This window comes from Artemia franciscana, chromosome 5 (genome assembly GCF_032884065.1).
Source record: "Artemia franciscana chromosome 5, ASM3288406v1, whole genome shotgun sequence".
Lineage (NCBI taxonomy): Eukaryota > Metazoa > Arthropoda > Branchiopoda > Anostraca > Artemiidae > Artemia > Artemia franciscana.
In genome coordinates this window covers 22,557,156-22,582,325 of record NC_088867.1, presented here as the reverse complement: position 1 = coordinate 22,582,325, position 25,170 = coordinate 22,557,156, and the positions used below count along the sequence as shown (strand labels likewise).

Here is a 25,170-nt window from a genome sequence, read left to right as displayed (position 1 = left end):
TATTATCCTCAAAAACTATCTCATTAATGGGTACTATATTTGGGCACTCTATTGAAAGCAAACTATTACACCTATAAAAAGCTGGAGTATTCCTATCCTTGAAGCTAACATCACTATTATAATTATTTATAATTTCCATCTTGATTATATCCTCATTTAAAGTAGATTTTTTAGTGAAATACTTCACAAGCAACCTGTCACATTGTAGTTTAAGCGTGCTCACCCCCAATTCAATCATCATAGCTGGGAATAGGGGTACTATTTAGGCAGCCAATGGATCGCCTAAGTACACTATTGAACACTGTATCTAATTTTTTTAGGTTCTTCTGACTAGCATCACCATATATGAAGCTACCATAATCAAGCTTACTAACAATAACAGCCTTTATAATTTTACTAAGACACTTAAAAAGAGCACCCCTTTTCCCTAGGCACATTACATTTATAAGGTTTAATCTACTCCTAATATTGCCTAACAAATACTCGAATGTGTCTCAACCATGTCATTTTACTATCAAAAATTAGGCCTAGATAGCAGAAAGAATCATCCAGCCTAATAGGCTGATTTACATTTACTTGTAGTACTGCAGTATTATTATTTTTTGAGAAAAGCATACCAACTGTTTTCTCATGTGATAGTGTCATATTATTCTCACTGCACCATTGTTGAACATTATTTAATGCTTTTTACATCACTGACTGTAAAATAATAGGTGTTTTCCCAGTTGCTACCAGGGCAATGTCATCAGCATATATATAGGTTTTGCAGCCAAGTAGAATGGATATGTCCAAATCACTGCAATAAATTACAAACAAAATAGGACTTAAAACTCCCCCTTGAGGTAGAACCAAATCATGTTTAACCTGAAAATTTGTACTATACCCACTAGAAGCTACCCTAACCTCACGATTTCTCAAAAAGCTAGAAATCCAATTTATGCAATTGGCAGGTATACCTATTTCCCCTATTTTCTTTAAAAGTTTATCCAGGTCAACTCGGTCAAAAGCAGACTTCATGTCTAGGAAAACTGCAAATGTATCTTTCTTGCATCTGAAGCCCTGTTTTATTTGGTCCTCAAGTCTAACTAAGCAGTCAGTTGTGCTCCGATTTGGGAGGAAACCAAACTGTTCTTTCTGTGCAGCTTTTATTACAAGCCCAAGGATTCTATTTTTAATCAAATGTTCCATTAGTTTACATAGGCAAGATGTTAAAGAAATGGGCCTATATGAATCTGGATTAGAGGGATCCTTTCCTGTTTTAGGTATAGGGATTATGGTTGTCTTTCTCCAATCTTTGGCAGTGTATCCTTCTTTGATGGACTTATTAAATAGAATCAGAAGAATATTTTTGGCTTCCTCTGATAAATTTTTAAGCATTAAGTTATGTATTTGATCAGGGCCAGGTGCTCCTGGCCTTATTTTCTTTATAGCAGTTTCTAGTTCATCAATAGTGAATGGTTCCATTTGGGGTTGGTTATGATTATCTGTAGTTACATTAGTTGATGCTTGATACTGATACCCTTGGTCATTTTTTATAAAATTATCTAGGAGGATTTTCATTATATCATCTGGAGCTGTGAACACCATGCCATCCTTTTTTAGGAGAATAGGAATTTTTGGGGGATTTTTTTGGCCTGTTTAAATTTTGAAATTTCGCCATATATCTTTTACATTTACATTATTTGAAATTTTTTTTCAATTAAATTCTTCCATCCTTCTCTTGTTTCTTGGAGTATAGTTTTTTTTTTTAATGCAGCAGCCCTATTCATCTGTATTTTATTATTTATTGTTGGATTTCTTGCATATTGATTTCTCTTTTTTTTTTCTTATCCAACCAAGCTTTTTCACATTTTGCATTCCAACCAGGAATGGAATTTCTTTTTCTTTCCTTAGGCTTAGAGAACCCAAAAATATCTTCACTAGTCTTCACTTGTCTTCAGAGGCAACTGAATTTAGACACTTTTCTAATTTGTCCAGTCTAGTCCTTTGTTCACTTAAGCTAGGGGTTTGCTTGCTTTCAATATTATTTTCATTGACCACAGTATTTTTACTTGTTGAGGGAATTGTTGTTCTACTTATTTGGCATAGAGCCTCCTTATAAGTCATATTTCTTGTATATACTACTTTAAGAGCTTCTGTTTGCTCATGATAATGGACATGTTTTTTGTTGTTAGCAGAGTGTGGGCCCTTGTAATTTGCACACACAAGAATTTGATCTTCAGGTTTCTTATCTTTCTCAGAGCATTCATTTAAATTATGCTTTCCTGAGCATAGAAGGCATCTTTCACCAGCCTAGCAATTTAGAGCAGTATGACCAAATTTTTGGCATTGTAGCACCATATTGTTTTACATTATAGAAATGCACCCCATATTGAAACTCTTCTTGGGAATTTAACTTCTCCCTGATATTCAATAATGACCCTAAACACATTTTCTTTATTTTCTTGCATAGCATCTCTCTTTTCCATAAAACTAATATTACTTACTTCTGGATTATTTTGTATTTCACTCTTTATTTCCTCTTTATCAGCAAATCCTTTAGGAATAAAAGCAATACCTCATTTATTTTTTATTTGTTGAGCATTTCTAATATCTTTCCTCTCAAAAAGGAGTGTTACATTCTCTAATTTCAGGTCTTTTAGAGCTAATAGTTTACAAGCAATTTCTTCACTTTTTGCTATTATTTCTACACTGCCACCAGGACCTGGGCGTTGACTGATCAGTCCATTATTACCTTTGCACTCATGTTTACTAAATTCCTTTGTTAAGTATCTACCTAAAAATATTCTGCCAGTCCTGGGGATAATTGCCTTTCTATTTTCTATAAAACCCTTAGCTAGAATATAAGCACCAGTCATTTTAGTCTGTTTGTCCATGCATAAGTCATCACTATGAGTGCCAGAGCACAAGTCCTTTCCTGAACATCTGTTGATAGTCATGTGTGGAGGTGCAGGGGGCTCCCCGTCCATCCCCACGAGCCGATAACACCAAGTAGCCTAAGAAACTGGCCAATAGTACCCTAATTATCCTAGAAATATGAGAAAAATAAATTGACATACACTTACTACTTTCTTAAACTAGAAAAGAAGCTTAAATAACACTTTTCACAGACTAATGATAGAAAATTTTTTCAATAGACAAGTATACATGGGAAAAAAAATTCAATTGCGCAAAAAAGCAGGCCCTCTAGAGGGAGAAGGAGAGGAGGTAGGTACTTCAAAATACCTTCCCAGGACATAATTTAGCCTGTAGACCCATCCCTGAAAGTTTTGTTTTCCTAACCTAAACCCTTTCCAAGATAGCAAGAAGTCAATTAACTAGAATTTTACTGTTTGATCTTACAATTAAACTTCTGGCCACAAAAATAGTATTAGGCTACCCAGCTCGGAAATAGTGGCTGAAGGTGTATTTGCTGGTACAATCAGAAACAGGCCTAAAGCCCCAGCACCTTCCTTGTCAGAACTTCATGATTTTAAACAATACAATATATTTATATCTGACAAATGTCGTTATTCTAGTAGTTATCAATAGCGTTTTGAGTGACACATGGCCGGATAAGTATTTATTGTTATCTTATGGGGTTAAACTGGGATAGGTGAAAATGCAATCGGACAAGTAAAAGAACATGGGGTCTGCATATTATGTGGTAAGAATTGCTTTTCAACTTCACACTAGCCAAATACTTTACCCCCCCTCCTAGTGTGCAAATATGTAGCCCAAATTGTAAATTTTCCATCTGATTTGTCACTTCTCTTTGTCTTTTCTCACGCTAAGCTGAAAGAAACTAAAAAAAACGATTCTATAATGGGTCAATGAATGAACAACTTGAGAGGTAGAGGCTTATCATACAAGTACTCTCATTTGTTACCACCCCAGTTCATCTATTTGACATGAGTTGAAAATTTAGACACTCATAGAAGTAAACATGATAATCTAATTAATTTCAATATATTGCATATTATAAAGTAAGAATTTCATTGTGTTAGTAATTTTATCTTTTTTCGGTTTAATTCATTATATATCTTAAGGCTATGTATGGGACCAAATTTCATATGTCCTAGTCATATTTCTGATGATACACAATTATTTTGCTGCACCATGATGATAAGTTATTATTCTACCACTCCTGAATGTTCAGTTACCTCCAAACTGTATCAGAATATGCACTTCCACTGACCATGCAGTAGCATAACATCAAAATTCTCCCCTCATGTATAATCCACCGTCCACAAATAAAACATCATAAATGGGCAATATGGCACAGCAAAAACTGTGAAAAAGACCTCTTCTACAAGATGTGATAGCTCAGCAGTGAGAACACTGGCCTTTTGACATGATAATTTCAAATCTTAGATAAGAGGATTTTTTTAATTAGACAAGCTTACAGGAAAAATACCTTGCAGTGGGGGAGTATTCCAGGGAGTATATATTTGTCCTATCACTCCTTTTGTTTAATCAAATGCTTCTGAAAATGAACTTTTATCTACTAGTTGGTTTTCTGTTTTTTGTTCGTTTGGAATGGACAAATAATACTTGATTACTTGATTTTTCTTACTCGTTTCCCTCAGCTTGCCTTTTTTCCTCAAATTTATAAGATAGGTTAGTTTGATGCTACACCTCTTGTTTTCATTGTTTCCATAGATTCTGGAGAAAACGTTATTACCTACTTAGTGAGTAGACATATTTCCCTCCTACATAAACTCCAATACTTATGACAACGATGCCCTTTTCTTGACACTTTACTTTCTTTTTCTTTCTTTCTTCCATGTCACCCTCCTCCTTTTTCCTTGTTTTCATCCCAGATTAAAGGGCTGAAAACCATGAAAACCACTTAAAAAATTTGTGAACAAATATGTCCTATATGCTGTAAAAATGACTTATTGATGTTTAGTTTCATTAATTGTTTTGAGGCATTTTACACTTATTTTGAAAGCTTGATTTCCAGAGCTGGTAAAATTCTTTACTTCTGATTGGTTTCTGAGATTTTAGATTACTTTGTCTTATGAAAGAGCAAAACTTGAGTGACAATAGCAACAAAAAGCTTCAAAAAATCATAAGTTTTTATCAGAACTAGATAATACCAAGATAAACTATCATCTCCACAATAAGAGGGCATTTTCATTCCTTCAGCACTTTTCATACTACATGCTCCATCCTGTAATTATGCTACTGGTGCTAGGTAACTGATTTGGTATTTTCAAAGAAAGTAGTAATGGTAACAGACTGCTACAATTTTGAAGGTGGGATAACCTAGCTATAAACAATGCAGTGTGTAGTCCTAATGGGTACACACGCACAGGAAAAACCCTTTAATTTTTTTTTTTTTTAAGGCTCAGTCCTAAAATATTTCTGAGAATGAAGTGGGGTGAGAGAATATATCAAACTGTTTGTGGTAACAGACTGTAGTAATCAGCAACACAGCTCAATAGTAACCAAATCTCTGTTAAACAGAATATTTATATCAATAGATATATTAAAGAATTGGCTTATTGTGCTGATTCCAAATATATAAAATTCATTAACTTATAGTGTTACCCATAAAAAAAAATTAGCAAAAGAAAATTTGCCTTATTTTTGAAAAAGGGAGAAAATACCTCCTGAAAGTCAAGGAATCTTAATAAAAATCACACCATAAGATATAATGTATCAGAGAGCCCTGCTGAACTGGCTTAAAGCTTTTACCTACAAAAATTTAGAATTTTATATTTTCTGGATTACAGATGTATGTTTATTTTATTTTTTTCCTAGGTGTGATTGTATAAAACCAGTGGTCTTAGAAGGTCAGCAGAGGGCTCATTTGAATGGAAATTAAAAGTTCTAATGTACTTTTTAAGGGACCAAAAAGATTAGGGGAATCTAGCCCCCTTCCCCAATGTTGTGGAATCAAAGTTATGGGATAGCCATTTTTATAGGATGATTCAAAGGTCTGATAACTATGCTTTTGGTGATATACAAGGAATTGTATCGAGCACATGGTCCTAGAAGATCGGCAGAGGGCTAATTTGAACAGAAATTAAAAGTTCCAGTGCTCTTTTTAAGTTACTAAAAAGGTTGGAGGTCAGTTATCCCTCCTCCCCCTAGCCCCCTTCACCCTTAGTTGCCTGATCAAAATTTTTAGATTGCCACTTTGGTCAGAATAGCTTTTTGAATATAGAATAGCTGTATATTTGTCCAATAAATATGTCTTTGGGGAACAAGTGACCCTCCAAAGACCCTCGGAAAAGGGCTAAACGTTATATAATTTACCCACATTGTTCACATAGCATTTGCAATTGCTATGTATAACTTATAGCCCTGTGGTAGAGCATTCACCTGTAAATCGAGATGTTACTAGTTAATTTTGTTTTGTTTTTAATGAAAAGATATGACTTCAATTTTGACGTAAAATAATACATGGGATGGTAGTATTTCCACAAAAAATTTTCCGAGGAGGGGATTTTCGACGTGATTTAGAAATGTCTGCAAGAAATTTGTTTAGAGGATTTTCAGCAGAGATGGAATTGTCCGGGAGGTATTCTCCATGTAGGTAGTTGGGGGGTATTTTATGTGAGAAAAGGTTTACTTTAAAAAACTTTTTGTGAGGGAGGGAATGTTCCATGGAGCTCAATTTCCCAGCATTACTCGAAAAATGATCAGGAGTTAAATACAAAACAAGTTTTTTCAACATAAATAAGGAGCAGCTTTAAAACTCAAAATGAACAAAAATTATTTGGTATATTAGGGGGAATTGCTCTCTCTGCAATACCCCTCTCTTTACGCTAAAGTTTGACTTTCGTCACAATTCTTTAAAAACAACCCCCTGAAATGCAGGAGCCATTTAATTAGAATAAGAAGTTATTTTAAAGAACGCCAAGAGCGAAAAATTGGTGAGGGGGTAACACCTTTGATATATGAAATAAAAAATATACATAGGCCATATTAGCACTAGCAGTGATTAGGCCTAGTTTGTTTGAAAAGAACATTAAGCTGGGAAATAAATGGTATATTTCTTTAATTTTATGTGCTGTAAATAGCAAGACCTAGGCTATTGTTCAAAGATGCAGCTATACCTTAGACAAAATTGGGATCTGGAACAAAGATCACAAATATGAAATAAGCACTTTGGTATCAAAAGAGTAGGTTTATATTATTCCTGAAGGCTATATATTTATATTTTCTTTTTTTCTGAATTGGAGTTATTTTGCAATAAGGTGAGAATTGGAGCTATTGTGAAGGAGACATAATAAGAAGATTATTCTTACTTTTTATTTCGGAAAAAAATTGTTTTTGACACATTTTGAATGCACTTCCTCTATGTTTTGCCTTCACTCCTTTGTGTGGAAACATTAACCAAATCCTGATTGAATATTTAAAAGCAGTTTATGTAACCAAACAGTCAACATATAATGAGAAATATGTCATATTATAGAATACTACAGGCCTTAACTGTGAAAAAAGAAAGAAAAAAGCTGCCAAAAGGTACATAGTAAATTTGGGAAATTCCAAGAACAAAAATTTAATTTGTATTATCAACATATTGAAAAATAATTTTATTTATTACATCTTGGTGGATTAGTTTTGCCACACAGCCTTAAAAAATCTTGTAACACCATTTTGTTTCTCATGGGTTTCTCAGCATTATTTGAAAAATGACCAGAAATTAAATTAAAAAAAATTTGTTCTACTGAAAACAAGGAGCAATATTGAAGCTTAAAATAAACAGAAATTATTCTATATGTGAAAGGGGCCCCACCTCCTCAACACCTCGCTCTTCATGCTAAATTTTTTATTAGTTTAAAAAATAGAGCTATGAGAAAGAGTCCAACTTTAATGTAAAGAGCGAGGTGTTGAGGAGGGGGTAGCCTCTTTCATATATCACTACTCAGTACTGAGCTAGTTTTCAACTAGTCGGATTATATTTCATTTTCACTTCCTTGAGGATCTGAGCTACTTGCTGGATTGAAGTAATTGTATTCTTGTAAAAGCTGAGTTTTGAATTTAAAATCGTTGACTTAATGAATATAGAAGGTGAACACGAAAACATGGTTTGGAATACGGTGTTCAATTTTGTTTCGAGAGCAATTCTAGTCGGAATAAAACATAAACTGGTTATTAATAGAGTTTCTCTCCAGAAATCTGCTTGATACTTCTTCTACAGAGAGTTCACTTGTCTTGCTGAGCCATGATGTCCGCCACGTCTTTGACTCTCTGATCCATCCCTTATATTTTTAAGGGCTGTGATAAAAGGAGTGAATCGGGCTATCATCAGATCTCAAAGTTATATATATGCTAAGCTACGAGTCTGTATTAAAATGCCTCCTACGGAAGACGGACTGGCAGGGACGCTGGATAGAACTGTACCAGTTAAGAGAGGAACCAGCCAAGGTGCAATTGCCTCACCTTGTTATTTCAATCGATATATCCTCGAAGGTCAGGACCAGTGTAAGATGTCTTGCATTATTTCTGGCCTCAATATCTCCCTTAGTCACTTCTGCTGATGATATTTTTAATATCAGCCTAACTTTGGACCAGTTTTGACATGCAATTCAAAGTTAATAAATGTCTGCGCAGGGCAGATCTTATTATAGCCGTTGCTAAACTTACGAAAAAACGCAATCAAAGATTTCAAGATATGCTTGGAGCCGACCTCTTCAACTCGTCACAGTTGTATAGTGATATTTTTGAAGGCTTCATGGAATGGTTGAAGAAAGGTGACTTGCAGTTTTCTAATTAAACTAGTCTCCCTATCTAACAAAACGCCTCCACAAAGCTGGCTTACTCTCTTGTTGTTACAAACCCTCCGCCGCTGAAAACACCACTAGAGCGGAAAGCGCTTATAGAATATGTGTGTGATGAATCCCTTGATGCCTCTAAGGTTGAACTCAGACCAGGAAAAAAAATGGTAGTTGTTTTGCAAAAGGCTACTGTGGAGAAATTGGCGCTAGCAATTCACAATCAAAATCTAGGTTACAATGTAAAAATGAAAACTCCCACACATATTTGTATAGATAAAAGGGATTCCCAAGTCCCTTAATGTGGAGGATATGCAAGGTTTAATAGCCGGTTGTTAGGAGGATGTACAATGTGTGAAATCACGTGTCTTCAAGCTGTATTTTCACAGTAGAGATGCTCTTGATACTGTCGCAAAAATACCAATTATAATTGACTTCAGAACGATTGAGATTTCAAGAATTTGTTTATCTCTTGAAACTTTGCTTCAATTTTCACGAAATCGGCTACATGTCGACACGGTGTAAAAATACCAAGAAATGTGGCCATTGCGCTCAAAACTTACCACAGTACGACCAAAGAAAGCCGGTATCAGAACCTGATCCGCTGTTTGAACCATCAAAGCACCAAACACACTTGCTACCATGCTAACTGCCCGTCAAGCAAGACTATTAAGCCCAAGATCCAATCTGTTCGAAAAAGTTTAGCCCCATATCAAGAAACGCTTCGTGTCATGGAACCTAAATGGTAGTCTCATTAAAAAAAATTGTCGTAGAACAACTTAGCCTTACTGAAGAAATTAAATGTATACACGAAAATTTTCTCTCTGTTGATCACCTGTGCCATCACAGGTGCTCCACTTTGTATATGCGAAAAAGCCCATAAAACAAAGGTTCCCTCAGGTGGACTTGCTACAAAAATAGATAAACATACTAACTCCAAGCTGATTACCTAATCTGATAATTTCCCTGCAGTGAAAGTGGGTAATACTGTCATTGTGGACATATACCTACTGATAGACTATAGAGATGGAAGTTATGCAACGAAGTTTCTGCTAGCATGCAGAATATTGGGCAAATGTTTGCACTTCCATTTGGTTCTGTTGAAGTATCTTCAATGTGACTTGTGGAAAAGTGACAATGTACGTACGGCTCTGCTTCTTAGCCTGATTCCAAATAAACGTGCTCTTCTACACATATCTGCTGATTTTGCACATACACACCCCTCGGTATCAGCAGTGTCTAACATTGATTGCGTGCTTGTTTTCAGTAACCGAATAAGGTTAACCATTTAACCGAATAAGGTCGATATACTCTAGTACTAGTACTGCATTGATAATCTTCTCGCAACTGTAAAAAAAAAACATTTGCGTTTCTCTAGAATTCGGTTCCGTCTTCAACGATGAAATTCGTCTGAATTTGAGTATGCATGCGTCACTTATTTCACACGCCCTATTACAAACAAAAAAGCAAGTTTTTCACTCGCATTGAAGTATGACCTGGATTCCAAATGAAGTACTGGTTCTAGAATTCTTTACCTGTTAAGGCTTGTAACAAGGCCAAATTTTAGCTAAGTATCTGGATAAGCTGCAGCCATCCCAGAGCTGGTGTTGTAAATCAGTTCTGTTTATCCACCAGACGCCGTTTTTGAAAGAACTGGAGAAACATAGAGCTAATGTTCGTTTTCTAAAAATATCATTAACAGCCCAAGACTTTTGCGGAAAATTCAAAACCTAAACAAAAACAAAAGCCCAAAGCCCATAATTTGGGAGCTTAAAAGCTCCCAAATTATGGGAACAGTATTTCTTTAGAGAGTTTTCAGAACTTGACCCACTAATTGAACCAGACCCTGATGGAAAAATTATGTTTTAGCATAAGTTAGCATGGAAATACTATGGCTGTTTTAGTATTGAAGAATGTACTATTCTTAGGGTAGCCATGCGTTTTATAAAAGATGACCACGCGTCCCGGACAGTACTGGATTTAAGGGTTTTGTCTTTGTATCTTTGAAAAATGTGTACCAGAGATGGTACTGAATCTTACATAATGGAGACTAAATGCAATGAGACCCAGAGGATGTGGTTAGTATCAGGGTAAGTAGTGGAAACTAATAAAACCGTAGCTCAATCCGTGGGCCATATACACAAAAATATAAATAAATAACAAACAAGCAAGGAAATTAACAACAGTATGAACACGCACAAAAAAACGAATTCAACGCAAAAAGTACCTAATCTAACTACAAAAGAAATTAATCATATAAAACTTTTTCTTCTTATTAAAGATTTATCTATATTTACTCCCACTCGAAATATTGTGGTTGGGTTACTATTTTGTAGAATACCCGGAAGCATCAAGTTAATCCCATGCAAATAAATTTCCCGTAAATCCAAGAGCACCGGGCATTTCCGGAGAAAATGATCCAAGTCTTCATCATCATCTTTACAAAGGGGACAAACAACTATATGTGATTTAAAAAATTGGATATTATTTTTCGATCAAAAGGCCTCTTTATGCAGGCCTCTTTAACATTAAAACATAAGGTGTCAATAAGGTTTAGCTTTTAATTGAAGGTGCATTTATCTTTGAGAATCAATAGATTGTTGGTGATTGATATTTTAGTGACAATAATTATTGCTAGTTTTTTTTGATTAGTTTTGCTTATTTATTTTTACCGTCCTACTTGGAAACGCATAAAAATATGCTACTAATGATAATAATAATTTACAATTATTGTAAAACACACCCACACAAAAAAAAACAGAGAGCAGAGTAACAAAAAGAAAAGAAACGAACACATCAAAAAAGGAAAATAAAAAAAATAATAAATTGCTCCAAACAAGTAGGGGCGTTGTGGGCAAGCAGATATGGGTAGGTACCGCAGAAAAAGTTTGCCAACAAGCTCTATAAGTTTTAAACCGATGTCAGGGAGTCCGTAAACAGATATGAGGTTTCCATTCCTATCCCATGGAGGTAGATTACACTCCGATTAAGATAGTTGACCGACTAAAAAAATACCAAAACTGTAATTCTTGTTCACGTTCCCTCCCCCCTCCCTGGTATATAAGAACTAAAACCGTGAGTGCCTCTTTTGGTTTTGATTTTGGTAAGCAAACCATTTTGAGAGCTTCTCTAACGGAACTGTTTTCATTGTAGGTGATCAACTGACTGATCATCATCATTCTTCCAGCAAGGTTGCATTTACATGGGTATTTCTACTTGTTTTTTTAAGCTATTAATTTGTAATTACCTTATTACAACTTTGCTATCAATTTTGTTTTATTTATTTCTTCGTCAAGTTCATTCTCCTTAAATTAAAGTCGGATTGATAATATACAGTATTATTTAGTTTCCTTGGCAAAAATTCCATCGATAATTGCCGGGAATCTCAGGTTCTTGATTTTATTCAATTATAGCCAGGATATCAAAATTAGCCTCCCTTTTACCTTGGGTTTCCCGAAAAGAAGATCAGGGTAAAATATGTGGATAGTTTATGCTGTGTCACACAAGTAACTGGGCTTTGAACTTGTAACTGGGCTTTGAAGCTTTTTTGAACTTGTAACGCTTTAGCTTCTTTTTCCGTTGTTTAAGGAATGCTTATTAGACACCCCACCCAAGTCTCAAGGGGAGATTTAAAACATGATCTACCATTAAGATCATAGTTGATATATCGTTGCAAAAAAAATATTGTGTTCTACTGAATATATTTTTTCCAGCAAAGACGGGCATGTACGTAGAAAACAGGGGGAGCGGTATTGTGGGTTGAATATAAAGTATAATGGATTTATTCAAAAATTAAGGAAGTTATGATTTCTTATGACAGGAAGACGAGGGGACAGGTAGCTAGACACAAAATCCCTCCTCTACCTGCCTTGATAAAGAGTTATCTCATATTTGAACTAAAAATAAGCGGACTGGTAATAGAAACAGATGGACCCTGTCATTTTTTTTAGCCCTGTTTAGACAATGTTATGACAGTACCTACGCATACTTGTTTGATTCAATCTTGTCAAAATATACCATTACCACTAACAACTCCTCGCTGTGCCAGCTGTTCACACTGCTCCTCTGTCCTAATCTCTACCAAACTTCACTTTTTATCCCCTTCCACAAAGTCCTGATTTATTTGTATCTCTGTTTATGGTCTTTTCTCATCCTGTTTGGCAGAATCTGCTTGTTGTTTGGCCCCAGATGGCAGACTAAGATGCACAATGTGTGGAATCAAAACCCAAAATTACAAATTATCTACAATTTCCTTGGAAAAAAGAGGGGAAATAAGCATCTTATTATTCAGATCTCATTTATTGGGAAGTAATCTCTCAGTTATGATGATAAGTAGCCTTGACAAATTCTTTTGGTAAGAGAATATTTGAGAGTACCAGCAGGGACATAATCCGCTTTTGATTATTCCGACACGGTGACAAACCCTTAACTACTTTCAGTTTCTTATAAAATATAGTTCGATTTTAATTATAGATGCATGCTTTTCTAACCTCTACTTGGGACCAGTTTGATATTCCAGAGGGTAAAGTCAGGAATTTAAAAAAAAAGTAAATTTTTATGTCGTTACTGTTTATGTTATTTTTAGGGGGGTTGAATTATCCATATGTATTATTTTAATTGAGTGGTTTGCCCCTTACCCTCTCAACAAAACCAAAGGCGCTATGGAATGACGCCGCTGTTAATGAAGCTGGTGTTGTCCTTTTATTCGCCCGGGCCTGGTCCTTCCTCTGACTTGCAAGTTTACATCATCCTGCTAATCCTTACTTGTCCACCACTGTAGATCAGTAAATCATCAAGAAGTAAACAGAATCTGCTTGTTGTTTGGCCCCAGATGGCAGACTAAGATGCACAATGTGTGGAATCAAAACCCAAAATTACAAATTATCTACAATTTCCTTGGAAAAAAGAGGGGAAATAAGCATCTTATCATTCAGATCTCATTTATTGGGAAGTAATCTCTCAGTTATGATGATAAGTAGCCTTGACAAATTCTTTTGGTAAGAGAATATTTGAGAGTACCAGCAGGGACATACTCCGCTTTTGATTATTCCGACTCGGTGACAAAGCCTTGACTACTTTCAGTTTCTTATAAAATATAGTTCGATTTTAATTATAGATGTATGCTTTTCTAACCTCTACTTGGGACCAGTTTGATATTCCAGAGGGTAAAGTCAGGAATTTAAAAAAAAGTAAATTTTTATGTCGTTAGTGTTTATGTTATTTTTAGGGGGGTTGAATTATCCATATGTATTATTTTAATTCAGTGGTTTGCCCCTTACCCTCTCAACAAAACCAAAGGCGCTATGGAATGACGCCGCTGTTAATGAAGGTGATGTTGTCCTTTTATTCGCCCGGGCCTGGTCTTTCCTCTGACTTGCAAGTTTATATCATCCTGCTAATCCTTACTTGTCCACCACTGTAGATCAGTAAATCATCAAGAAGTAAAGCCATAGACGCAAGTAGTAACGCAACACTGAGGATTGACCCAGATATCTCTTACTGGCTGAGAAACGACCAGGATAATTAATCTTTCAACATACAAAATGCAACAATATTAGTCAGTATAGAATATAAGTGTTATCATGTTTTTAAGCTAATTTAGCTCACTAAACCAATATAATTACGGTTTTTTCAAAAGGAAACAATTTGCGTTGTTTCTTATCACTATACAGCAATAATATTACGAAAATGGATCGCAGAATTAGAATGCATATTTAATTTTTCTTTGTGTTGGTCAATAGTTTCAAAAATTAAGGTTTGGGAAATTGCCAAATTTTGAAATCTCGATCTATGTTATGCTGCTTCCTACTGATCTTATATATGAGGTCGACTTCAGTTGGCAAGCCCAATGAAGTGTTGCTAGAAATGTGACCATGGATCATAGTTGCAGAGTAGACATACAGCTTGGTCTTACTGGGAAACATTATTTAAACTGTTTCATGTTTCCTGAGAACTCTTACAAATCCAGAAATTAGATTTTTGTGCACAAAGGGATAGAACGGGTAACCGTACACAGAATATTGCTGTTTCGAATCTTTGTATCACCAAATTTTCTGCTTTTATCACACAGTGGGTTCCCTGGGCGATTTTCTATCGTTACAAACCGTCATTAAAACGGTCGGCTTACAAATATAAAGCTGCACCTTAACAAAAAGAAGAAAAAAGACCTGGAAGCTCGTATGACACATACTTATTGTAGTAATTGCTCTATAAGCTAACAGATCGGACTCAAAACCCTCAAAAGATGCATCCTGGCTGTTCAAAACACTGGACTTGAGAAAAGCACAGCCAGGACACTGTTTCTTACTTTCACTAAGGTCCCACTTGCCCTGAACTTTCATCAATTTTTTCTTAAGACCTGGTATCCTCTTCTATTAGCTGTTATGGAATATCTATAGACACGTTAAAACCTGTGGTAAAGTAGCCAAGTTCTGAATATTCTCATAAAATAAAAAGAAATAAACCTATGCAAAAAATAACACTATTAATTTGAATAATGAAAAAGTGTGCCCAAATTCTGCATAGTTGAAGTCAGTAACATTCTAGAATGGACATGCTAAAAGCAAGAAGTGCAAGCCCGACCTTACCCTGCAATGTGGGCCTGCATAAAAATTTCAGAAAAGCAAGGAGTTCCAAGTTACTTTTCAAATTTATATAGCCATACATAAATGTAGGTTTTTGTGCTGTCATCAGGTGTACACCTCGAATTTTGAAAGTGTATGCATTCTGTGAGAAAAATACTTTTGCACTTATGTATTTTTTTCAAGATGACCAGATGTTTTAGAAAAGGAGAAAAATGCTATAATACCTGAATTCAAAATAGTAAATTATTATTAAATGCGAAGAGAGATTCTTAAATATTTCTTAGAATTAACTGAAAATTTGAGATGCACTTTTTACTATGTATCTTTTTAAAGAAATTTTGAAGATTTGCTTTAAGTTAAACTCTTTGATATAGCTTGAAAAGACTGGTATATAAAAACTTTCGGTAAAATTCTAACCACATTCTCTTATACGTGTGCCTACTTTGATATGGAGCTTCAGCGACTTTGCAAAGAAGTTGCTCTTCGAAGAAGCAGTATTTGGGGTAATGCCCGAATTTTTTCTGATGAAAAATTACAGAGGGTCTGCCTTCCTAATGTGTTAGAAACAATTATTCTCTATATTATGAAGTAAGAATTGTTTTTTAACTTCACACTGTCCAAATACTTTACCCCCAACACCATCCCTAATGTGCAAATATATAGCCCAAATCATATATTTTCTATCTATTCTGTCACTTCTCTTTGTTTTGTCTCACGCCAAGCTTTTTTTTTGCTTCTGCATGGATTACCGAAATTAGTATTTGAAACGGGAAGTTATAAGGATTGACAGGAAACGATGTGCGTCATTTGAAAATTCCTTATCTCCATTTGATTCAAAGATAAGACTAATCTTTCGGTTCTATAAGAATGTGAAAAATTGATTTCCCTCTTTAGTTTTTTTTTTCATAAAAAATGTCCTTGTTTAAGTTATCCTCTATCCTTTTACTTCCTTTATTGTCTATATGCAGTGCAGTCACCATACCCCCTACAGGACCCGGTGGGTATGAAAATTTGGTTGTAGCTATAAGTGATAGCTTCTTACCCCCAGATGTTGCGGCTGAACAGGAATTTATCAAAAAAATAAAAGTAAGTGTATTGAAAAACCCTCTAGCATTTCTCAAAAAATTCGTTAATTATTTTCTAATATTTCTCATAAAAAGTAGAACTAGGGTAAGTGAAATTTATTGAAAGAGTCCGCATAAATGATATGACAAAAAAGCGGGGATTTAACGAATGCTTGTAAATTTCACCAACGTTTCCTCAGAAAAAACTGCTGCCAAAATCTCTTCAGTGAGATTTGCTGCTTCACATATGCGATCATTTGGTTTATGCTTCACTGCTTTTCCTTGACAAAGATGTTCATCATGAAATTCTAACAGGAATCTAAGTAGCTTGGATTCTTTTGTTGTGCCTGCATCTGAGTTGACAGTTCGGAATTTGGAGAATGTTACAGGCCTAAAAATTATGAAACAAGGAAACTCAGAAAGTGAAATTCCTCGGAAACGGTAAATTTGGAATATCATAGACCCTGGTAATAACTTTGCTAGTGTGGAAGCATAAGTAAAAAAAGGATATATATATATATATATATATATATATATATATATATATATATATATATATATATATATATATATATATATATATATATATATCCTCGGAAACGGTAAATTTGGAATATCATAGACCCTGGTAATAACTTTGCTAGTGTGGAAGCATAAGTAAAATATATATATATATATATATATATATATATATATATATATATATATATATATATATATATATGACTGCGAAATAGCAGTACTTGTGTCACTATAGTTGGCATTTTAATTTCCGAAGTTTCTTACAGCAGGTCTCTCTGACGCGTCTTGGAGTAACATTTTACTCGCCCTTTCTCCTGTATTGCTTAGATATTATCATGATAGTCCCCATATTCTTGACCTAAATGCCTAGGTTTTCCCCCTGAAAAAACTTGAAGGAATAAATGGTACATAGTTGAGACGTACAAACAGGGGTGTATTTTTGCTTCTAGGCTCAGCCGTTTTTGCCGCTCCATTTTGCTAGACTTTCGGGGAAATCCCCAAAAATTCAGGAATAGCGGAAGAACTGAAAAAAACGCACCTGATGAACTAAAAGTAATGAAAAAGAAACGTGATATAGAACCCCCAGTTACCATTCTTGGTACACAGTTTATATGTGGCCACAGAATTCCAGCGCTGTTCCAAAATCACTTTTCAATGAATAAGCAGCGTGGTGGCGCGCTGCACTTTGACAACAGATCACATCAGCCCCGCTCTTTACGCTAAAGTTTGACTCTTTCTCTTAACTCTACTTCTTAAAACAATAAAAAACTTTAGCGTAAAGAGCGTGACTTTGAGGAGGAAAAGCCCCTTTCATATACGGAGTAATTTCTGTTCGTTTTAAGTTTTAATAAGTTTCCTTACTTTCATTTTAAAAAACTTGTTTTTTTTTTATTTCTGGACGTTTTTTAATTAATGCATGTTTTGATCTTGGCTCTCCGCACATAAATAATTAAAACGAAATTTGCATATTAATGTGTTTTTTTTTGGCTAAATGGCTTTCTCATAGTTTTAAATTGGAAGATTTTGAGAAAAAAGGAGAGAGGGAGGAAGCCTAGTTACCCTCCAATTTTTGATTACTTAAAAAGGCAACTAGAACTTTTGATTTTTTTACGAACATTTTATTAGTAAAAAATATACGTAATTTACGAATTAACTTACGTAACGAACTTCTATACTCGTATGTTTTTAATGCGTATATGAGGGAGTTCACCCCTCGTCGATCCCTCATTATTTACACTAAAGCTTAAATTCTGTCCTAATTCCTTAAGAATGACCCTTGAATCACAAAGGCCGTAGAATAAATATTTGAAATTACTAAAAATACTTTAGCGTAAAGAGCGAGGTATCACGAGGAGGTAAACCCCTCGTATGCGCAATAATTTCTGCTCGTTTTAAGTTTTAATGCTGCTCCTCACTTTCAGTAGAAAAAAACTTTTCGTATTTATTTTTCATTGTTTTTTAAATAATACTAAAAAATCCTGCGCCCCCTTCATTGAAAGTCTCTTCCCCCATGAGAATTTTTTCCATGGAAAGATCCTTCCAGCCCCTCCCCCACCTCAACTCTCCCTCCCAAACCAAAAAAAATACCCCTGAAAACGTCTGTACACTTCCCAATAAGCATTACTATATGTAAGCACTGGTCAAAGTTTGTAACTTGTATCCCCTCCCATGGGGACTGTGGGGGAGTAAGTCGTCCCCAAAGACATAGTTATAAGGTTTTTCGACTACGCTGAATAAAATGGCTATCTCAGAATTTTGATCCGTTGACTTTGGGAAAACAATTAGCTTGGGAGGGGGCCTAGGTGTCCTCCAATTTTTTTGGTCACTTAAAAAGGGCACTAGAACTTTTCATTTCCGTTAGAATGAGCCTTCTTGCAAGATTCTAGGACCACTGGGTCGAGACGATCACCCCTGGAAAAAAAACAAATAAACACGCATCCGTTATCTGCCTTCTGGCAAAAAATACGAAATCCCACATTTTGGTAGATAGGAGCTTGAAACTTCTACAATAGGGTTCTCTGATACGCTGTTTCTGATGATGTGATTATCGTTAAGATTCTGTGACTTTTAGGGGGTGTTTCCCCCTATTTTCTAAAATAAGGCAAATTTTCTCAGGCTCGTAACTTTTGATGGATAAGACTAAACTTGATGAAACTTATATATTTAAAATCAGCATTGGAATGTGATTCTTTTGATGTAGCTATTGGTATCAAAATTCCATTTTTTAGAGTTGTGGTTACTATTGAGCCGGGTTGCTCCTTACTACAGTTCGTTACCACGAACTGTTTGATATTGCTCCTTACTTTCGGTTGAAAAAAATACTTGTTTATTCTGATTACTGTCTGAACGTTTTTCAGATATTGCCGGGAAATCTACCTCCCCTCTTTGGAATATCCCCTCCACAAAAACTCCTCCAGGGAGAGTTCCTCCCGCCGACAATTTCATCCTTGCTGAATATTCCCCCTAGATAATATCTGGTGGACAATTCCCTTTGGAAAATTCCCCTTAGCCTACTGTCGCATGAAAAAAACGACTTCTTTTTCATCGATTTCTAGTCGGTTTTTCAAATCATACCGGAAGTCCCTCCTTTGCGGAAAATTACCCCTGGAAATCCCCTCAGGGAAGTTTATCCCACAGAAAATTTTCCCCGTGAAGAATTTTTCCTGTAGAAAATTCTGCCATAGAGAATTGTCCACGGGAAAATTATCATATGGAAAATATATCCTGCGGGAAATCCCCCCACAGAAAAATATCCCAGACAATTCCAACCCCTTTGAAAATTTCCCCAGCACAATTTCTCCGGAACACCTCCGCATGTAAAATTGAATCGGCAAAGAGAAAGCAAGATAAATGAAAAGAATTTTGCATAGGAATTCTGGCAAAGTCCCCCATGTGAAATTTCCCTAAGAAGCTTTTCCCTAGAAGCTTCCCTCCCCACGTAAAATTATCCCCGTGGAAGTCCCCCAGGAAATTCCCACTCCTCGAAAAATGTCTGTTTACTTCGCAATATCAAATATTACATGTAAACAATAGGCAAATTTCATAACTTACAGCCCCTTTCCCAAGGGTTATGGGGGATCATGGCATCCCCTGAGGCATGACTGTTTTACCTTTCAACTACGCTGAACATGGCTATCTCACAATTTTCATTGTATGACTCCGAGGAAAAGAGTGGTGTGTGAGGGGGCTAGTTACCCTCCAATTATTTTGTTCACTTAACAAGTGCGCTAGAACTTTTTTATTTCTGTTCGAATGAGCCCTCTCCTGATCTTATGGAGCCATTAGTTCGATACGATCACCCTGTGATAAATTGATGTTGAATTAATATCAAGTTGTTGGACTGTGATAAAAAAGCTAAGAGCCATTACTAACTGCAAAAAAATAGTGAGAGGCAAAATAAGAATACTGAGAGTGAGAGGCAAAGCTGGCCTAGGCCCTTTTCAGAAATGTATGAAAATGATGTCATTTCACTTGTTGATAGATAATCTATCATTCATCCCTCCATCTTCGGGCAGAACTAAGGTAAATAGTCATGAAATAATGGTAGGGTGATTCAAAAAGTCCGTGAGTTTCTTTGAGCCATTTGAAGGCAATTGAAGACCCCAAATAAAAGGTTACCAAAGATTTATGGCGCATCCTTGATCGTTCTTCTGGCAAAAAAAAAGACAAAAAAAAACAAAATTCCATATATTTGTATATTGGAGCTTGAAACCTTTATAGCAAGGCTCTCTGATATGCTGAATCTGATGGCGTTGTTTACGTTAAGACTTGTTGGTTTTTGGAGGCGTTTTCCTCTTTCTCAAAAATAATGTAAATTCCCTCATACTCCTAGCTTTCGATGGAAAACATTAAGCTTAATGAGTTTTACATATTTGGAATCGGAATAAAAATCCAATTCTTTTGATGTATCAATTGTTATTAAAATACCGTGTTTTATAGTTTCAGTTAATATTAGGCCGAGTTAATCGCAGCTCTAGACGGGGGTAGGGGAAGGGGAACTGCCCCCTAGTTTTTCTGACATTAAATTCCTTCATTAAATTATATACCTTGGTATATCTTGCCACCCCAAATTATGAGACTAAACCGCTACAGGGCCAAGTTGCTCCTTACTTACAGTTCGTTACCATGAACTCTTTGAAAATTGCATATGTTGTACTCCGTGCCAATCACTAATCTTCAGCTCTGAAAACAACCATGTATTGTCGTACTAAGTCCATTTGAAACCAACAGGGCATTTCTCATTATACAGTACTGTCAGTTGGCCTAGGTTTAACCAAAATGACAGTAAGAATAATTTTGCCTAAAAGGACCTAATTTTGTTATGTCTACCCTGTTTTGTTTATTAGTTGGTGGTTCAAATTTTGACTTTCAGGAAATTTTGACTTTACGCAACAGTTTGTTCTTCTTTTTATGCCTGCCATCTCACAAGCTCAGCTGTTAGTTGTTACGTATTTAAAATGTATGTAATTTTTCTTATCCGTCGCCTTAAATTTTTATTGAAACCTATGGTTGGAATCGAACCATAATGTCCGCGTTTTAGTATTTTCATTGACAATTTATTTTTTTGGTTTTTCCTCTGAATAAAAAATGCTCCCAAGATGTTGATAAATTTATGTTTTCCCCCGACCCTCTAATTTCCACGAATTGATGCCTCTGCAATTAATCAGCATAACAATGAACACCTCCCCTATCTCTGTATTATGAGTGTAAACTTCAAGTTTACGTTTGTTTCATGAACGCCTGGAACTTTCTTATCAATCCGAATGTCAAATCGCTGCTACTGAACAAAATAAATTGGCAGCCCTTGTGAAACAATTTGCGATTAAGAATGACATCTCAAATAAAGGTTAAAGTCAGATTTTAATATTGTATAAACATTTTGGAAAATTTAGATTAAACATGTTTCTGTTACAGTCAGAACATAGTCAACAACATCAACAGTCAACGATCAACAGGCTAAAAACCCGGATTGGAACCCGATTTCATCGATTATGGTCAGCTTGTTGTCTGCTAGAACAGCCAACAAGTGCAGTGGCGTACTGAGCTAAAATTTCTGTACCAGTACGCATCTGAATGTAATATTTTTTTTAGTACAAGAAGAAATATTTAATTGCCTCAAGGTATTGAAGCATTTAATACGCATTTAGCGTTTAATATATTATAAGGAGGCTAAAGGTTAATCCTAATTGATTAAATAAAATTGAAAAAATATAATTCTTTGTATAATAAATAAAATGAAATAAGTCAAACTTGATTAGTGCAATATGTATTTTCATTCCAATGCTATGATAACTGAAAAAGAGAATATTTGCAATATAATTCGCTTTCAGTGAAGCGCCAATAACGCAGTAGGCTTTAGATTTTTAAAGTTAGGAAAGGAACAGTAGCTAAATTCTTGTTTGTAGTGAAACTAAATGTATCGTGAACAGTATTGGGAAGAAATAAGGTTAAACTAAATAATTGGTATGTAATGATGTCATCTGCTGAAACGCGAGTCAGTTCAAAATTTGATTTTACTCTAATTTCATTTATATTTTTAATGTTGTAACAAGTACGTAAGAACATGTTTTTAATAAAGCACCATTTTCAGTAGAGCTCCAATGACGCAATAGGTTTTAGACTTTTACAGTTAGGCAAGGAGGTAGTACCCATACTCTTCTTTGATTGATTTTTTCTCGTTTCAATATTGATTCGCATATTTAATTAAAGCTTTATTCGTTTTAAGGTTAATTTTTTCATTTGTGTTAGTATGTGTTGTATGTTTGTTTGCTATAATTGTTTATTTAGTTTCTGTTCGTTTTGGGTTTCATTTATGCTACAATAGTAAATATTTTCGTTCGTTTTAAGCTTGATTTACAAATTCAATTTTAGCTGAACTCGTTTTAAGATATATAGATTCATTTATATTAGTACAACAAAAGAATAAAAACGAAAGCAATACAAAGCCAGAAGAATGGAACAACAAGAACAGTACAAGAAGAGATAAGAAAACTTGAAACAACATTTAAAAAAAATATAAAAAAAAACGATTGACCCCCCCCCCCCCCTACCCCTCCCATAAAAAAAAGAAAACCAAAAGTATTTAAGCTAATCCAACCTCGTTCAGGTAATAAGAGTCCAGTCTCATGCAAATTAGATTTTCATTACTTTTAGTTTTATTGACGAGAAATTCTGATTTTCCCTTCTCTATTTCATTCGATTAGTTGCAATTCCTGAACTAAAGGAAGAATCAAATTATTTTGCTGATTTCAGCTATTTAGGATTCATAGTGTTACCCATCAAAAGTTATGGGCCTAAGAAAGTTTACCCGATTTTTGAAATAAGGAGGGAGGTGAATACGCCTAAAATTCAAGGAATATTAATGAAAATTAGACCATCAAATTCAGCGTACCAGAGAACCCTACTGTAGAAGCTTCCTGTCCCTATCTGTAAAAACGTGGAATTTTGGTATTTTTGCCCGAAGATAGGTCACGAATGCGTGTTTTTTGTTTGTTTTGTTTTTTTCTAGGGGGGGGGGTAGTATTGAAACAATAGTCCTAGAAGATCGGGAGAGGGTTTTTAGGAACAGTTGAATACTTTTCAGGAGCATTTGAATGCTAAACTGGAGAGTTGAAAACTTGAGAAGGTGGAAGATGGACGGAATCATTTTTTAAGAGCGTTTACTGAAACACGAAGGCCATTTAATTAGAATAGGAAGCCTTTTTTTTAAATTGCTAACAGATTTAACGTAAAGAACAAGGTAATAAGGAGGGGGCAACCTTTCATATACGGAATAAATCTCCCAGAATTAATATGCAATTTCTTTTAATTTTTCGTGTACAGTGAGCCAAATTTGAACCTGAATTAGTTGAAAAACGTCCAGAAATTTAATTAAAAAACATTTTTTTTTACTGAAAGTAAGGAGCAGCATTAAAACTTAAAACGAACAGATATTATTCCGTATATAAAAGGGGCTGTTCCCTCCTCAATGCCTCACTCTCTACGCTAAAGTTTTCATTGTTGTGAAAAGTAGATTATGACAAAGAGTCAAACTTTAGTGTAAAGAGCAAGGCATTGGGGAGAAAACAACCCCTTTCATATACGGAATAATTTCTGTTCGTTTTAAATTTTAGTGTTGCTCCTTACTTTCAGTTAAAAAAAAATTTAGTTAAATTTTTTTAACTAAAATTTTTTCTTTAGTTAAAAAAGAAAAGCCTATTACCTTTTGCTTACGAATAGCATTTTTATTGGGAAGTAAACAGACATTTTTCGGGAAGGTGAATTTTCTCTGGGGGAATATTCAGTGGTGGGATGTAGGGGATGACCCCTCTCAAATACTTCGCTCTTTACGCTAGTGTATAACTTTGTATCCCAATAATTTACGAACAACAAGTGAAACACAAGGTTCATTAAATTAGAATAAGAAGCTTTTTGAAAATTCTAAATAACTTTAGCATGAAGCGCAAATTATTTTGGAGGGAATATCCTCCTCATGGTTCTAAGCGTTCCCCCCCCCTCCCCCGCGGGAAATATCCCCCGAGTAAAGTACCTCCGCTGAAAATACCCCCCAGGAAGCACCCCCTCCCCCCGTGGTAAATAAGCCTTTCCAAATTTGAGAATTCTATATGAGTTTTTTTTCGCAGGGGGAAGGAATTTTGTTACTTGTGTATTATCCCCCACTCGCTCAAGTTTCCGCTGTGTAAAACTCGAGAACAAACCCGTGTTTTCGTTAGTTTCTTTCAGCTTAGCGCGAGGCAAGACAAAGACAAGTGACAGAATAGATGGGAAATATACGATTTGGGCTATATATTTGCGCATAGGGAGGGGGAGGGTGTTAAAGTATTTGGACAGTTTGAAGTCAGAAAAATATTCTTACTTCATAATATGCAGAATAATTGTACCTAACACCTTTAGCATGCAGACTTGCTATACTTTACCCTCCCCCCTCTCTAATGTGCAAATGTATAGCCCAAATTTGTCAAAGGCCTCAGGCAGTTTGGTGCTGTGATGAGTTGTTGTTAATAGTAGTAGTAAAATTGAATATTAAATGTTTTAATAACAAATCCCAAATTATTGAAAACATCAGTGTCGGCCCGGAAGTATTACGGATTCTGCCAATTTTCATGTGGAGATGTTCCGATGGAATTATCTAGGCCCTAGGGGCTATTTTCCGCGTGTTTTGATTACTGAGAAATAATTTCCACGGAAGGGGTTATTTCTGGAGTGATCGAGAAACCGATTAGAGATTAAAGTCTTATTCAAATGAAAGAATGCTAAGGAGAATTTTTAAGGATGAGTTGTCCGCAAGTA

The 25,170-nt window shown here is 35.3% G+C and overlaps 2 protein-coding genes across 2 annotated transcripts in view; one reads left to right on the top strand and one right to left on the bottom strand.

The window, feature by feature from the left end:
• LOC136027119 (ORM1-like protein 3) overlaps positions 1-13,373 on the bottom strand; it is a 62,826-nt gene extending 49,453 nt beyond the window's left edge. The window contains exon 1 of the mRNA XM_065704076.1: positions 13,349-13,373. The gene's annotated coding sequence lies outside the window, so the exon portion shown is untranslated. The remainder of the gene's footprint in view (positions 1-13,348) is intronic.
• A 2,813-nt stretch (positions 13,374-16,186) lies between these two features.
• The window catches only part of LOC136027118 (calcium-activated chloride channel regulator 4-like), a 50,720-nt gene continuing 41,736 nt past the window's right edge, over positions 16,187-25,170 (top strand). Inside the window, exon 1 of the mRNA XM_065704072.1 lies at positions 16,187-16,381. Within this exon, the coding sequence (XP_065560144.1) occupies positions 16,208-16,381 (174 nt within the window). The 5' untranslated portion in view covers positions 16,187-16,207. The remainder of the gene's footprint in view (positions 16,382-25,170) is intronic.